The sequence below is a fragment of the Fusarium verticillioides genome, chromosome 9 (assembly GCF_000149555.1).
Source record: "Fusarium verticillioides 7600 chromosome 9, whole genome shotgun sequence".
In the NCBI taxonomy this organism is placed as follows: Eukaryota; Fungi; Ascomycota; class Sordariomycetes; order Hypocreales; family Nectriaceae; genus Fusarium; species Fusarium verticillioides.
The window spans coordinates 529,869-545,103 of NC_031683.1; the positions used below are offsets into that span (position 1 = coordinate 529,869).

Here is a 15,235-nt window from a genome sequence, read left to right on the forward strand (position 1 = left end):
CTGGCATCAGTAACTGGAGAGATCGATCTTGACCTTGTTGTCGAAAGCCCACTGCTTATACTTCTCAACCTCAGCCAATGCCTTGGCGGCCTCCTCTTCAGACTTGGCGGCCTCAGTATCAGCACGAGCCTTGGCATCACGGATCTCCTTGTCCTTGACCGCGTGGCTCTTAGCCGTCTCCTGCAGATCTTTGATCCTCTGCTGAGCGCGGGCAAGCTCATCCTGAAGGTCCTTGACGGAACCCTCAAGATCCCTCTTCTGTCCCTCAAGGGTAACGTTAGCCTTGGCGAGCTTCTCGTTCTCGCTGGTCTTGACTGTGACCTCGGCACGGAGCTGGGCGATGGTAGTCTCGAGAGTGATGATGATCTTCTGGAGGTTGCTGATTGTGGCGCCCTGCTCGGCGATCTGAGCATCCTTTTGGGCGACCTCGGTCTGAAGCTTGGAGCACTGCTCTTGGGAGGCCTTGAGATCGGCACGAGTCTTCTCAAGGACCTTGAGAGCCTCGGCATCCTTGAGCTTGTCGTCAGAGATGACCTTGTTGAGTCTGGCGATCTCCTTCTGGTAACCTTCACCGTCCTTCATGGCCTTGTCCAGAGCCTCTTGAAGCTTCTGGGCCTTGGCGATAGCGGCATCGCGGTCAGTGGTGAGTTCACCCTTGGTCTTGTTGATGTTCTCGATCTCAATCTTGAGAGCCTTAATCTGCTCAAGGGAGAAGTGGTAATCGGCATCGAGAGCAGCGAAGCGCTAAGCAGTGTGAGCATGTGTCGAATGATAGATGAAAGAATTGAACGTACATCTTGAGCATACTTGGCTAGGTAACCGCACTGGTCGACGTATGCAGCAGTGTGTGCAAGGGTCTCAAGGAGATCCTTAGGGAACGGGAGAGGGCACACGAGACGAGGGAGCGAAGCTTGGGGCTGGGGGAGATAGTGGTCGCACTCGCTCTTGGTGGGAGCAGGAAAGGGAGGGTTGAAGTCACTGTTGCAAAGTTAGCAAAACTCCCATATGCTGAGTTGGATACATACTGAGAGTGAGTTGAGCGCTCAATGATGGCAGAGCGGATCATGTCACCAACATCCTCACTGTGGGCGCCCTCTGTGACCCAAACATCAAGCTGGTCCTTCTTACCATCCCAGGTGCACTTGATATCATAGTAAGATTTGTACGAGAACTCGACGGTATCAGTACCAAGCCCAGTAACATTATTTTGAGTCTCGGCACGGAACGACGGCTCCTTCGTCTTGCCATTGGAAGCCTTAGTCCACTGCCAAGTCGAAATAACAGGCTTGCCCTCCCCAAAGCCGTCAGGGACAATGAAGATGGCCTGCTCATCCTTCGCAAAGCTCAACCACTTGAACTTTCCAGTCCAAATGCGAGTAGTGCCAGTGAGTTCCTTATCAGACTTCCACTCGCGCTTGAGCGGCATGGGATCACTGACACCGCCCTGGGGGTTTCTCATGACGATGCTGATGTTCTCATAGCCGCCCTTTGTGGTGACGGTGAAGCTGTACCAGGAGCCCTTGAGGACAAATGTCACATCAGTGGCACTGGTATTTGTGATAGAGTCGACGCTGATGGTCTGGAAGACGTTGCCGTTCTTGACGCCCTTGGCATCGACGGTCCATTTCCAGAAGAGATAGACGCTGTCGCCGACGCGGACTGGGCCGTTGGGGAGGACGACGACGAAGGTCTCGTTTATGGCGTACGTCCACCAGTTCATCTTTCCTTGGTAAACAAACATCTTGAATAGAGGTTATTGGGTTGAAGGCTAATTGTGTTGTGTTGTGAAGTGGATGAGTGATGATTGAGTGAATGACATATCTCGAGGTGCAGACCGATCTTTTATACATCTTCGGACTCTCTTCCATCTCATACCACATGCTTCTACTGTGTCTTTCTTCTCATGTACAAGATACTACATTGCTGATGGTGAACATCATATTCCATTAGAATGCAGTCTCAAGGCATATTGCAAGCTGATATCCGCTCCGTAGCCAATTGTCGTCACATACAGCGACCGTCTTCTGCATGATTTTGCTAGTTTCTAGTTGCGGCTTAGCTAGCGGTCAATGCTCCAAGTTACAACCCCTCATTGGCAAGACATGGTGGATGTAATAGGAGAAGATTTGCAACTGACCTGCAGCTGAGCTGAACCCTTGTTTATGACAGCGTTAGCTTAGCGGTCAGCTACGCCACAAAAATGCTTCTCTGAGAAGACTGTCTCTCTCATACGCCAGCAGTAGCAGTGAATAACCAGTCATAAATTTCAAAAAGGTTTTTAATGTGAAGCATGTCTGAGTGAGAGTCAAACACGACCCTGGGAAGCAGGTATCACGAATGACCGATCGTATTCGGGAGGTCAATCGGTCTGCATGTCTTATCCCCTTCGTGCCAGCCCGTGTCTCGGACATTCGTCACAACAAGCTGTGTTAGTTAGTCCTTACGGATCGCTGCGGCCCGAAGCGTTCCATAGTTAGGGCCAACAGCTTATAAATTTGCTCAGCATCAACAAGCACGGCACAGCTACACTAAAAGCGCCGCCTATGGACCGAAATGGTAACATAGGCTGGCTGAGGGTCTCAATGAGGCCTACGAGCGGGGACATCTGCCGGACAGGCCGCGTCGTTACTGAGGGGGTGGCTGTCGTGGCTTGCAGGTCAGCTCATTATAGGTCAATTAGAAGAAGGAAACTGGATTATCATTGACTTGGAGAGACATATTGCGGAGAATATCTCTTACCGAGAATGACGAGGTAGACATGGGCTGAGCCATGTAATATTATAGTCGCAGATCATCTCTATCTTGACATCCAACTATTCTCTTCTAGCTTCAGCTATTGAACTCTGTATAATCTATGAGCTGTTCTACACTCAACGGTACAGACGACTATCCACTCACAGCATGAGATATTCGCATGTGCCTGCTGCTTTCTCCTCAAAAGCAATCTGCAACTCTACGAAAACAGAATACTATCAACCTTGATAGACGCACGGCTAAGACAAAGGGACCCTTGATCGAAGTCGTAATCTCATCTGGAATCTACAGCGTGCGATGCGGGGATAGACCCTGATGAGTAATTGATAGGAATGTGATCCTGAAACTTATCTTGCACAATGATATCGAACACCACCGAAAGCCAACAGATCTTGATTCAGATCTGGCTTGCCCATGTGGAGAAGAGTATACCAATTCACAGCCGACTGCAGCTTAAACGAACTAAACGAGGTCATATTTCATGCACATGCCGCAGATGAGATCTCATCACATCTCTCTATGGGTTGTACAGTCTTTAAGTTAACTTTGGAGTACTTCCTAACCAAAGGTTGCTTGATTCTCTTAGACTGAATCTTGGGAGAATTCAATTGCTCTTCCTCCAAACTTGAAAGTGTTTGACTTCTTCATTTCATACATACTCGACGAAGCGGTGAGCCAGATGTTTGTTTCAAAACGCCGCATAATTGCATCACTTACCGCTCGGCAGAGAGAAATGGAGGCGAGGACCGGGAGCAAAAGCAAAGGCCGAAACAGGGCAGGATGTCTTACGAGTTTGCCCTGCTTGACGCAAGATTAACTTTTCTTGGCTACTCTTGTTTCAGGGTCTCCTTTTCGCTCCCGGTAAGAGGGAACTTCCCGGTATGTGACGAGGGGGGAAGTGTTAGAAGTGCCCCTCACCACAACAGTCAACTGGAGAGCTTTCTTTCACTTCGTGATTAGACGTATTATGAGATTGATTTTGTTTTGTTTCATTCATTTGCACATAATTCTGTCAAGGTAGTTGAGAATCTACCACTAATAGTAGAAATCACTGCATCATTATTATAGCTTCGAGTTCAAAGTTCCCTCATACAAGCGCGATCCGCTCCAACTCACGTCCCTGTTGAAGGGCTTCTCTATCCATAATTTCAAGAACAAACGCCTGTCCAGCATAACCAAAGACTCCAGCTTCGAGCGGCCTTAGTATAAACGGTATGGTCCCCCAAAACAAAACACATAAAACATTCCCTACTCTTATATTTACTGTTGTATGACAGACCAAACCCGTTTCCGCAGGAAAGTTGTGATATTGGAAAACAGAGTGATGATGTCTGGAATCCCAGAGAGTTGACCATATCTCAACAAACCCAACAGATGGTGGCTCACATCACGCGCCTCACACGCACATCGACCCCCTCGGCTTTGAAGAACGTCGTGACACTGAGGCTGAGTCACGTGGTATCGGTTCCGATATGACTCATGCACATGAGGTGATAGCAGTAGGTATATCGTTCCGCAGTACAAAGTTGCTTTCCTCAGGAGGGCCGCTTTTCACACAGTCCATTCTCGCTATCACCACAAAAGATTCAAGAGAGCAGCGTGGGCATCTAACCCCGCCATTGCCAACGACTACGCATACTCTTGGGAGTTTCAGTAGCGGGCGGGAGCCAGCGATCTGACATAAATGCTGTTGGAAGAGTCTTCTGTGAAACTCGCGCCAGTGTGCGTACCGCCGTTGCCGAAAAATTCCCCAACTCACAATATGCCTTCCATGGTGCACTGGTAGATATTTCTCATCAATTCAACCTGATGGGTCCTTATCGACGTGATTGACAAAAAGCGCATCTGCCCAAGTATTCCGCGTTTGGTGGACGAATCGCAACCGCTGGAGTGCATTACAGAGGTTGTCCGTGGTCGTAGCTTATTGGCCACCAAGCTCGATGATATGATCGATGTACGGATCACCCCAAGAGTATGACAGTGCCTCGTAAGTAGGGTTGTCATAAAAAGGCACAGCATGCCGGTTGCAGCGAGCGGGGTCACTATACTGGGCTGGTAAAATGTGCAGTATCCGTATCTGGGGTTTCACAAGGTCGTGAGTTCGATATGTTCGGCACAGAACAGTGGTATCTTATGAGCGACATCTTCGAGCGCTTATTGGTTACCAGTGCTGGCCTACATCTCACTTAGTCGTCATGACAGAAACTATCTGGCAGAATGGAAATCAGTATCCATTTGTGGTGGGGGGTTCTGTATGACATTGTTTCCCGGTTATTTGGCTTATTCGGATGATTGGGCAGCTTATTCAGGTCAACGTGCTGGCATGACTGGACGAGGTGAGATCTGTTAAGCTAAACGCATCACCCTGGGTTTTGGGGCCCGTTCTCGTTTTGCAAAGGTGCTTGCATCGCCTCGGCTTCTGATTGCTGCTCCAGCTGTCGCCATTGATCTCCATTGCCTGGGTAGTGATGATAGTGGTGAAAATGATGATGGACATGGTGATGATGATGGTGATGGATTGTCTGCTGAGTAGGCGGTGGTACTCCTGTTACTGTTGGTACTTGAAATTGTTCGGTAAATGTCTGAGGCAATGGATTCGATTCGTCTGCTGGTCCTGGGGCTTTCCAGTTCTTCGGTGTTTGGGGGTTACCAGTCATTCCTAGCCACATATTCTGATCCGTGGGCGAGGTACCAGGTGGCAGCATTGTACCCAGTGATGACCAAGTAGAGGGCGATTGCATGAATGATGCATTCGTAGTATTCTGATGTTGCTGCGCTTGGGGCGGTTTCGGAGGCTGAGGCCATGGTTTCGGGTCACTTTGTGCCTGGGTCGCGATATTCGAGGGAAGATCGGGAATAGGTGCGATACTTGCTGGGGCAGCACCTGGGGCAGATACGTCATTCGGCGTTTCTGTTTCGTCACTTGGGTCGGATTCTCTTAATGGCGATGGGGAAGGGCCTGTGAAGGTGTCGAAAAAGGCTGAGTCGAGAAAGCTGGATCCCATTTGGTCATGACCCATATCGGCATCCATTGGAAAGTGCATCAAGTCTGTCGTCGCTCCATGGTTCGTCTCAATGCTGAGATTTGGATTATGGGCCGCCGGTGATATCCCATTATCAAATGGGGACATCTGAGACGAGGATGATGGAGTAGTGCCTTGAGATCTGCTCTGTCGGTTATGTGACAGTCGTGAGAGTGTACGCCATCGATTACGGCATGTGAGGGGAGGTCTCCCAGGTATTCGTGATGAGATGGCGACCCATCGATGGCCCAATTCTGCTACACCTTGGCGTAAAAGGTTATCCTCCTCCGCAGTCCAGTCGCTTAAACGGTTTTTGGCAGATGGATTCAAGATATCATTATATCTCTTGGAACATTGGTCATCTTTCCGCCCAGGAATGAGAAGGGCTAGCATGCGTTAGACTATGCAATGACTGGAGGAGGGATGAGTTTACCAATTTCATTCCAAAGCGGTCCAAGTCGAGCATAAGCTGAGAGGAGGATCTCATCCTCCTGAGATGTCCATCGACCTTTACGCAGTGAGGGATCCAGTGAGTGAAGCCATCTTTTTCGACAGTCCTAAGCAGACAGTCAGTTCCCATCTCTCTCGTCTCATCTCCTCTGGCAGTGAGCGCGCATCATGCAGGGCAATGGTCGCGTTGAAGCACGTGCGGAGGTGGCGACTCACCTTGGCCGTCCGGCCCTCCAGGCCAGAAGCTATGTCCTTCCATCTACCCTCAGACCCCCTACTAGCACCAAAGTGCCCAACAAGAGTCCTCAGAGTCGCATCCTCGTCTGGTGTCCAGGGTCGTCGATGCTTCGGTGTATTGGCGGGGGGAGACTGTGGAGAGGTCTCTTGACCTGACATGGAGGTGCGCGCGACGATGGATGATCTGAGATGAGAATGCGCTCATAAAAAGAAAGGCATCACGTTTCCATAGAGTAGGACGGGACGATGCGGACGTTATAGCTAAGAGCTGCAGATATCGTTGTTGATGATTGAATGTTCAAGATTGGTCCGGCTGTTGAGGTTCCGTTTTTCCGTGGCTCATCGGAACCCGACAGCCGAGAAGGTGAGGGCACAGCCACATGGCGCCACATTCAAGTTTGGTGAAGGCCTACCCGATAGAAAGAAAAGGCAGCTTGAGACGTTGCAGTAAATTTAGCATTAATGCAGGGCGTGCGTGTATCTAAATCTTGCTAACATCTGGATCAGGCTCAAACATTATATAAATTGCATTGCTTCAGCTTTTTTGTCTCGGCGGTGCAGAAGGCATATCAGTTTTATTCGTCCTCTCGGTACCAGTTATATTAACAGGATTTGTCACCTGGGCACATGCCATTTCTATAAAAAAAGCAATTCCCTGGGTGTTCCGCCCCACAAGTATAACATTCCCGTTCTTTTTCACAAAGAGCTTTGCAATCTCTCCAAGGAGTATTTTTCAGAGTCTTATATCTAGTGCCGATTGGGTTCCTGGGTTGGGGTTGGGGGTTTGGTTGGGGGCTGGGCTGGTACTTGGCCAGCTCTGACGACAGGGACGCGACTTGAATAGCGCATAACGTCTGTTGGACTAGAACCCTTGATTGACATTGTGTTTGCTCTGCAGATATCATGGCCTCATAGCTTGCTTTTTGAGTAGAGACGCTCGCCTCACAGCTTATCTTGTCTGCAGCCAAGGCTGAATACATGTATTGGAACTCATTGACCTCGAATGCCAAAGCTTTTCTGCCCAGGTCGCCAACTGCATGATCGGCTTACGGATGGAGGACGCCATCCTTACTGTCAGCTCCAATTTCTGTAGCGATCCTTTCCATATTTCGCCTATTGCATAAGCCGGCGTGCTGCCATTCGACTAAAGCTCGCTCAACGGCACATGGTTGGATATCATTGAGCGTTAGTAAACAAGGTGATAACTTGAATATCAGACGATGCATGCATAGTCTATTGAAGATCTGGAAAATTGACCTACAGCTTTCTTCAAGGCTACGGCTGGGACGTAAGCTGTCTTTACCTCCAAAAGAAACTATCGAGATATTTGTCTAACTACTGTCGCAGAACCTTGATTTCAAGAGAGTAACAGATCCCGTACCCGAGTTCAGTTTCGGTCCTATTCACTTCAAATCAGCGAATTTGAGTCATAGTACCAAAGCGAATATCATCGAACAAGGGAATCACCCCGTAATTAGGGCTACTACTGGCCAACTGTCATTCAGAGTGACTGGATATATGGAACTTCTGTCATTTGTCATTGAACTTCCTCCAGATGCAGCTCTCGACGATGTCCCTCCCGACTTTGAGCTCCAATTTGCACATTTAGCAACTTACCACTATAGCTTAAGCGGCGGCTCTTATGGTCAGCGTAAATCTCCCCATTGGGAGATTTCGAACCTAGAATTTTGGCTACCTCAGGTTCAGGACCCTAAGTCGGAAGCCTCGTCAGCTTCTATGTCTTTGAAGAGAGCAGACACTGGCGCTCTGGTACCGTTGGATCTTCGTCAAGTAATACTTTGCTACTAGTCGTTGTATCCAAGGTATCGATTAAAGAGGTTAAATGGAGGCCACGAGACTAGATATTGAGTTCGGAGCGGATATGGAGAGGGACAAGGAAATATTGCATTACAGGGGTTTGAGTCAGAACAGGCTTCGCGGTGGTGCAGGGATGAGAGGCTTGGCACCGAAACCCAATAAGTCCATATAGTGTGTAAATGCAAGTGACGTGATGCTGGATTCAACTCGCCCCACGTCAGCATTTGATAGACATCAGATCACCAATCCGGAGAGAATAATAGGATCGAATCTTATGAAGTAAAATCTGATCTTTAAACTCACACATTGAATAGAAGTCACACCGAGAGGCTATGCCGAGTTCAAGATAATCATCAGAGCGCGAACATCTTCCTTCTGCGGATGACTCCAAGCCGTGAACAATACCGTCTTCAGAACTGTGGAAAACGGGAAGACGCCTCGCTTTAAGCCTCCAGAACTCTGGAAACATAACATTTGATGGAAACACCGGCTCCAACGCCGCCATTCTTTGGCCGAGCAGGACATAATGAGATCTTCGAAGAAGCCAAGAACTGCCTCTCACAACTTGACTCATCTGAGCTCGACTCCCATGAATCATGCACCCCATGCTCTCATTCTACCAAGACAATACGTTTCAAAGAGCTTCCACCCTCGATAAGACAGTCATGTCTCGCACTTCTCGGCTGCGTTTTCGGTCCTTCCTACGAACACATGATTTCACAAGGCACAAAGAATGAGAACAGATTATGGTCAAACCTAACGGTTCCAGCTGTCATCAACTCCTTAGAAGCAACTTTCGGCGCGAGGCTACACCGACGGAAGCTTAACCTCGAGCTCATCGCGCAGCAGATTTGCAATAACACGGCACAGCCATTTCAAGACATTGATACCAGCTCACAAGAGTGGATAGATCAGCTTTGTGGACCGAATTTACGATGGGAGTCAATTGGACTGCTCTGGAGTGTTTTGAGACGCATACCAGGGTCCTTTGAACCGATAGAGAAGAATCAGTTTCATATCTTGGAGAGTGGGACGGCGAATAAGCCGGTTTTGGCGTTCTTGAGACATAGCATCAATTTGGCTCGGCACTTTACTCTGGCAAACGTCATCATATTGGATCTTCTGTTCCAGAAGGCCATCATGGAGTCGATGATTGTAGGTGATGCCAGTAAGTTTACTTCTTCTTGCACGACCCCAGATACTGATAGAATGTGGCAGGTCTTATTTGCTGGAGCTCCTTTGCAGATGCCGTTTCCGTGATGACTTATCTCGGAGTCCACGCCGAGAAGCTTACTGGGCCTCACAAACCGTCGCTGAGTTCAGAACACAAACGACGTCTTTTTGGGCGAGTTTATAATCTTGACAAAGCCATCGTTGCTTTCACTGGGAGGCCACCGCTACTGAATCCGCGCTTTTGTTCGACACCGCCACCACTGGATTTGAGTGATGAGGATCTTCTCGCTGGAGGTGCTGTGCTTGAGAGGGCCGTGTCTGAGCTTGATAGTCGTGGCTGGAACTTGAGGGGCGGTGTTTATCCATCTAGTATCTGTCGAGCTGGCTACTTAATGGCTCAGATACTGAACGAAATCATTGATATTAGTCTTGGTTCTGGGTCTAATGCGACAGTTGAGACGATCAGGTACCCTTTATCCTTCCAAGCAGCAAGGAAAGCTCACTAATTCCTCTAGAAATCTCAAGCAAAGGCAGTTAAATGTCATCGCTGAACTTCCCCGATGCCTTACCTATGATCCCGATGACCCCACAGATCTTCCTCTTCCCAGATCAGAAATACAGTCGTATGACAAAGACCTTTCTGACCCCCCAGTCGAGACAAACGTTGTGTCCATGAAAGTATTCATCCGACTCACACATCTACAGAACATGTTCTTGCTGGAAAGGCTGCTCCTCCAATTTGGGTGTCCGGATGAAGGAGATGTTCTTTTGGTTTCGTATGAGATGATAACGCTTACTCTAATGTTCTGGATGCACAAGGATCGGTTCCGTGATATTCGGCGTGATATGGAGTGGCTGGTAAGTTCTTGAGTCTAGTTATCTTCGAAATTGTCTGACACTTGTGTAGCTTATGGCCTTTGCAGTGCCAGGCGGTGGCATCCTCTGCCTTGAACTCCTTAGTCCAACATTCCAAGGCACACATCCCAAGGACAGTCGCCTAAGTCGATCAAGCATTGTTCAGCAACTCAGTTTGCTAGTTGGTTTCTTGGACTGGGTTCACCCATCGGCACCAAACGGCGATCTCTGTGCGAGCTGCAAGACTGTGATACAGCGTGTGTTGGATTATCATCTTAATAATATGGATCCGATGAGTGACGTTGGATCACTGGACCAGTTCAGTTTTGGTTTGGCGGGGAGGCTCAACTTTCGATTCGAGTTATTGAACACGTTTGATTGGCTCAATGAAGGATAGAGTCTTGTTAACACTGCCTGCGCGTGCGGTCTGCAAGGTCTCAGGCGGGAACGTGCATCTTCTAGCAGTGGCAGGCATTGTCTATGATTCACTGGCCTACTGTGGACGCTCTCTGGGGGCAATAAAAAACATCAACCTCGATTGAATTTCAACTCTCCACCTTTTCACTTTTCAGGTTTTTATCTGTTTGCTTTCTTCTCTTGCGTCACACCAAAAATCAGACCGCATTCACAGAGCCTCTTCTTCCTTCCACCCACCCCGTAGGCTCCAAAGCTGCAACCTTCTCTGCACCAACCGCTCTTCTCTCCTCACAAACCCGAGCGCATCAACATCACTTCCTTCTTTTGGCCTTTCTGCCTACTCTTCTAAGTGGTGGCATGTGAGGCATTGCGATCATGGCGGGATTGGGCACAACCCCGTCACTGGCGACCATGCCAACAGAGATTGTGTGTATGATCGGGGACAACATGTCCTCCAATGAGATCAAGGACTGGACGCTCGTATCAACGAGATTTCGCGACATACTTCTCCCGAGAATCTGCAAGCATCTTAAGTTTTCCGGTAACATGGAGGAGTTGACAAACAGCCTCAACGCCTACTTCAAGCGCAAGAAAGCTTCATTTCGCCATTTGGCCCATCATCACACGAAGTGAGTGTTCTCCACTACTTTTACAACTCAAGTTCTTGGCTTATTTTTGTGACAGGTTCGTGACATTTGAAGTTACAAAATTCAACAGCATCTTCGAAATGAGAGCTTGGGTTCAACGCTGCGGAGTTGATACCATACCTATCGGGCGTTTTTTGGCGGATACACCGAACCTCCATGGAGTTGTTTTTGATATCTGGCTCCCAGATCCCAAAGAAGCATTCCGGTTCATCAGCTTCATTCGCAGGGGCGCAGACTGGCATGGCCCTAAGCATGTTTATTTCAAGAAATACGCCGAGTACTGGGACATTGGCAAAATCGTTGGCAAGTTCAAGTCCGGGGCCCTCAAGGGAATTTCTCTACCTCTTTCATCGCAGCTAGACCACTGGGGCCAAATCGCACGCAACGGCGCTAATCTCACTTCACTTTGCCTCGGCAAATACCTCTGCATCTATTATCGCGATTCAATAATGGCAGCCTTCAACAATCAGGTTGCCAACACGTTGGCCAAAGACTTTCCTCACCTTGAATCATTGGAAATTTATGATAGATTTTCTCGCCGTGATCACCCCCTCTACAGGGGCTACACAGATAGCTATCGCTGGGTGAGTAACCTTTTGTTATTCGCTGACCTCGTATCGATGTTGCTAACAGCCCTCTCAGTGCCGTGAGATCGCAAAGGCCGCTTTCATCCTTACTCAGTTGCGGCGGCTACGTCGGTTTGCAATCAGTATGTGTCCATTGGAGTCTAACGACATTTCTATCAACTCCATCACGAGGCAATTACTGGTCATAACGGAGAAAGAAAAAGATCTGGGGCCCCGCGAAGTTCACGGACCTGAAGGCGTATCCAAATTGGTGACTACCTACTTTGCCGCCCGTGCGAAAGGTCTTGAGGAGGTTTGCATCACAACTGACGATCCTGTGAATCCCGTGTTCTACAGAGAAACTCTCACAGGCGACGTGTGGAACATTTCTAAAGAGTCTTTCGAGGATCCTTCACAGAAGGACTTATTTCCGAATGTTTTGAGGAATTAAAGCTTGATGGATGCTTCGAGCTGAAAGGGGCCATGGGGATGAAGCTGAAGGGATGGACCTCTGCGCTATGTACGTCGACACTGCACAGTCGATCGGCTATCAGAACCTGTGGTTTAGCTCCAGTAGTTGATGCTCTAACGATTTCGACGGGGATTTTTGAGGATTAAAGCGTCATTTTTGCAGCAAGTGGTAATTTGTTCTTTCTCTCTTGTTGCATCGTGATAGGTATCACCAGTTTTTCTTACCTGACCACGTCACGCTGACGAAAGGCGTAAAGAGAAAAATTCCATATTTTCTTCTTATGCATAAAGCTATCGTAGAGAAGTTTTACTGGGACATTTCATTGCGAGAAATGACACTTTTTTCTCAACCCTGTGTTAAAATACCTGAGTTTTACCTTGCTTTCAGAAAGGACTTCCATAGCTCATACTTGAGGCATGGTAGTGCAGATGAGTAGACTGGCAATAGATGTAACTGGCATTGGTACTGGAACAAGCAGTGTGGGCGTTCTCGCCCATCCACTGCGTCCTACCAAAGCCCGGGAGCAAGAAAACTTCTGATAGAAAGCCAAGTTGCCAGAAGTGACAGTTCTAAAGGTTTACTAGTATCTAAAGATCTTGCCCAAGTCTCTTAATTAATCATGACGAGTGACACAAATTTTGCCACTTTATGCCTATTTCTTCGTCCAAACTGAGGCTTCACCATTCTCGACCCTTCACTTCGTTGACGCGAAAACAATTGCGCCATTTGTCTCTCGAAGTGAAGTTTTGAGTTCTTGTTACTGTGTTGCCTGCCTAAATCTAAATTTGGTCAATACCTCAGTTGCTTCTAGGTTCTAGGTTTTCTCTGCCGGAATAAGCTCCCAGCCACAAATCCCAACTGCAAATACCACTTCTAGCCCCCAACGTAGACATCTTCCTCAAACAACCTTGCTCAGGTTCACACACAACGTCGCGAAGTAAAGCAAGAAGGTCGTATCAACATGTCGGAACGCACAATCGCGGCGCTTCCAGCGTTGCCCACTGAGCTTCTGTTTATCATCGGATCTTATCTGCGTGACGATGAGCTCGTAGGCATCGCTAGGGCTTCTACTAGATTCCGGCAGATCTTCCTCCATCGGCGATACGCGATGATCGAATTCTCGGGCTCCGTGAAACACATCGCTGGATGTTTGATACTTCTCTTCTCACCAGATGCCGACAACATCTCGGTAGATATGAGAAAAATGATCCTGACCTTCACCAGGTAGTACATCTTGACTCTCCACTGACGCTAACTAGACCAGACCCGAGTACTGACTAGATTTAGATTTGTCACCATCAGAATCTATTATCCTCCGCATACTAATAATTTGCCTTTACGATTTGCAAGAAATGACCTCCATCATTTCGGAATTTTGTTTCGCTCAACAGATCGACTGTGCGGAGTGAACATTTCTCTAAGCTTCCCACGCCCTCGGGACTGCATTTCATTCAACAAGGCTTTACGTAACGCTAGTTGGTGGCCCTACAATACTACCAAGCCCTTGTCTCTTACCTTCTTGGATGACCCTGTGGATACGAATTTCAATGCCATATTCCGACGTTTCCCGCCCGCAGCTCTCGGAGCCGTTCAGCTGCCTGGGGGGCTCAACAGGAAGCATTACACGAAGTTGAAAAGCTCTGTTCATGCCTATACTCTCAAAGCCTTACACGTAGACAGAACAGTCAACAATCAGCAGACCCGACACGTAGTCCCAAGCCTCGACCAAGACTTCCTTAGGGAAGTCAGAAAGGACTTCCCCAAGCTTGAATCACTCATCCTTCACGAAGATACACCCGGCCTTACTATGTACAGTGACTTTAGATGCTGGCCGTTCGGATTGGTCTGGTTTGACGATCAATCTGCTTTGGTAAGGGAAATCCTCACATACTAAGTTTTTCTGTAGCTAACTTTCTCTGTCAGGACCGAAATGTCATAAGAATGGTTCATCAACTTAAGAGGATGCCTTGTCTCCGCCGCTTTGCTTTCACGCTATGGTTTGTGAGACTTCACGGTCACCTCGTCCCACATGACTGGGGGGATTATGAAGGAACATATCGTCCCATGACCATGGTCGAAATGGACAATTTCTACATCGATAAGATTGTGACGGTGATCATGACTCGAGTTCCCGCTCTTGTGGAGCTCTGTGTCTCGTCTAACCATCCAACCTTCTACAGAGGAACTAGACGTGATGATAAAATCCATGTTCAGCGAGAATCTCGCGACAACCTCGGGAAGGAAAACCGCTTTCCCAGCCTTCTACTGGACCTCAACCAAGACTGATGTGTTTTGTTGAGCGCAGCAACTTAGACCAGGTATTTGTGAGAGTAGGTTTGATCTTTGAAGATTCCCTATCTTTCAACTCTAATGATATTTATTTAGGAAAGCAGATTTGCCTGTAAATCTGTGTGTGTGTTGCTTTGACACCCTTTCAACACTCGCGTCTCGGTGCTTTTACGGGTCCACGCTTGATGTGTATTTGACAATGTATGAATAGAAACTTGATGTGTGCGGGATGAAGAATGGGTTATGGGCATTGGAGTGGGCTTCGAGGGTACCCGACTGGAGTGATTGAGATGGAGGGCAAGCAGAATTGGCTTATGAACTAAGAGTCTTGACCTGGAAGTCAGATATTACAGTTCGGGATGATATAGTAGTTCTTGGTTTTGTATGAAACAATGTGTTGGTCAGGATTTGAGACTTTCGCAGCAACCCACGCGGATGATGCCTAGGTACCAGATTTCATTTAGGCCTCTGCGGCACTGGTATAACTAGCAACAGAGATAAGGGCAAGGGCAAGCTGGCCAGGCAAATTCCCGT

General features: G+C 48.2%; 6 protein-coding genes across 6 annotated transcripts; 4 read left to right on the forward strand and 2 right to left on the reverse strand.

Moving 5' to 3' along the window:
- Positions 1 to 6: 6 nt before the first annotated feature.
- FVEG_11145 (hypothetical protein) lies at positions 7 to 1,741 on the reverse strand (the record flags this gene model as incomplete). Its single annotated transcript, XM_018900312.1, has 3 exons — positions 7 to 744; positions 795 to 978; positions 1,026 to 1,741. The coding sequence occupies 3 exons, from the start codon at positions 1,739 to 1,741 to the stop codon at positions 7 to 9; spliced, it is 1,638 nt and encodes a 545-aa protein (XP_018758569.1).
- A 1,978-nt stretch (positions 1,742 to 3,719) lies between these two features.
- FVEG_11146 (hypothetical protein) lies at positions 3,720 to 6,805 on the reverse strand. Its single transcript, XM_018900313.1, has 3 exons — positions 6,444 to 6,805; positions 6,211 to 6,334; positions 3,720 to 6,163 (listed from the first exon to the last, which is right to left on the reverse strand). Exons 1-3 carry the CDS (start codon positions 6,621 to 6,623, stop codon positions 5,115 to 5,117), a joined length of 1,353 nt encoding a protein of 450 aa, XP_018758570.1. The 5' UTR covers positions 6,624 to 6,805; the 3' UTR covers positions 3,720 to 5,114.
- A 1,954-nt stretch (positions 6,806 to 8,759) lies between these two features.
- On the forward strand, positions 8,760 to 10,707 carry FVEG_16973 (hypothetical protein; the record flags this gene model as incomplete). The annotated part of the gene is made up of 4 exons (XM_018906206.1): positions 8,760 to 9,450; positions 9,501 to 9,921; positions 9,971 to 10,313; positions 10,363 to 10,707. The coding sequence occupies 4 exons, from the start codon at positions 8,760 to 8,762 to the stop codon at positions 10,705 to 10,707; spliced, it is 1,800 nt and encodes a 599-aa protein (XP_018758571.1).
- Positions 10,697 to 10,852, forward strand: FVEG_11147 (hypothetical protein; the record flags this gene model as incomplete). Its single annotated transcript, XM_018900314.1, has 1 exon — positions 10,697 to 10,852. One exon carries the CDS (start codon positions 10,697 to 10,699, stop codon positions 10,850 to 10,852), a length of 156 nt encoding a protein of 51 aa, XP_018758572.1.
- Positions 10,853 to 11,102: 250 nt separating this feature from the next.
- On the forward strand, positions 11,103 to 12,391 carry FVEG_11148 (hypothetical protein; the record flags this gene model as incomplete). The annotated part of the gene is made up of 3 exons (XM_018900315.1): positions 11,103 to 11,356; positions 11,412 to 11,958; positions 12,017 to 12,391. 3 exons carry the CDS (start codon positions 11,103 to 11,105, stop codon positions 12,389 to 12,391), a joined length of 1,176 nt encoding a protein of 391 aa, XP_018758573.1.
- Positions 12,392 to 13,373: 982 nt separating this feature from the next.
- Positions 13,374 to 14,698, forward strand: FVEG_16974 (hypothetical protein; the record flags this gene model as incomplete). Its single annotated transcript, XM_018906207.1, has 3 exons — positions 13,374 to 13,636; positions 13,700 to 14,282; positions 14,336 to 14,698. The coding sequence occupies 3 exons, from the start codon at positions 13,374 to 13,376 to the stop codon at positions 14,696 to 14,698; spliced, it is 1,209 nt and encodes a 402-aa protein (XP_018758574.1).
- Positions 14,699 to 15,235: the final 537 nt, after the last annotated feature.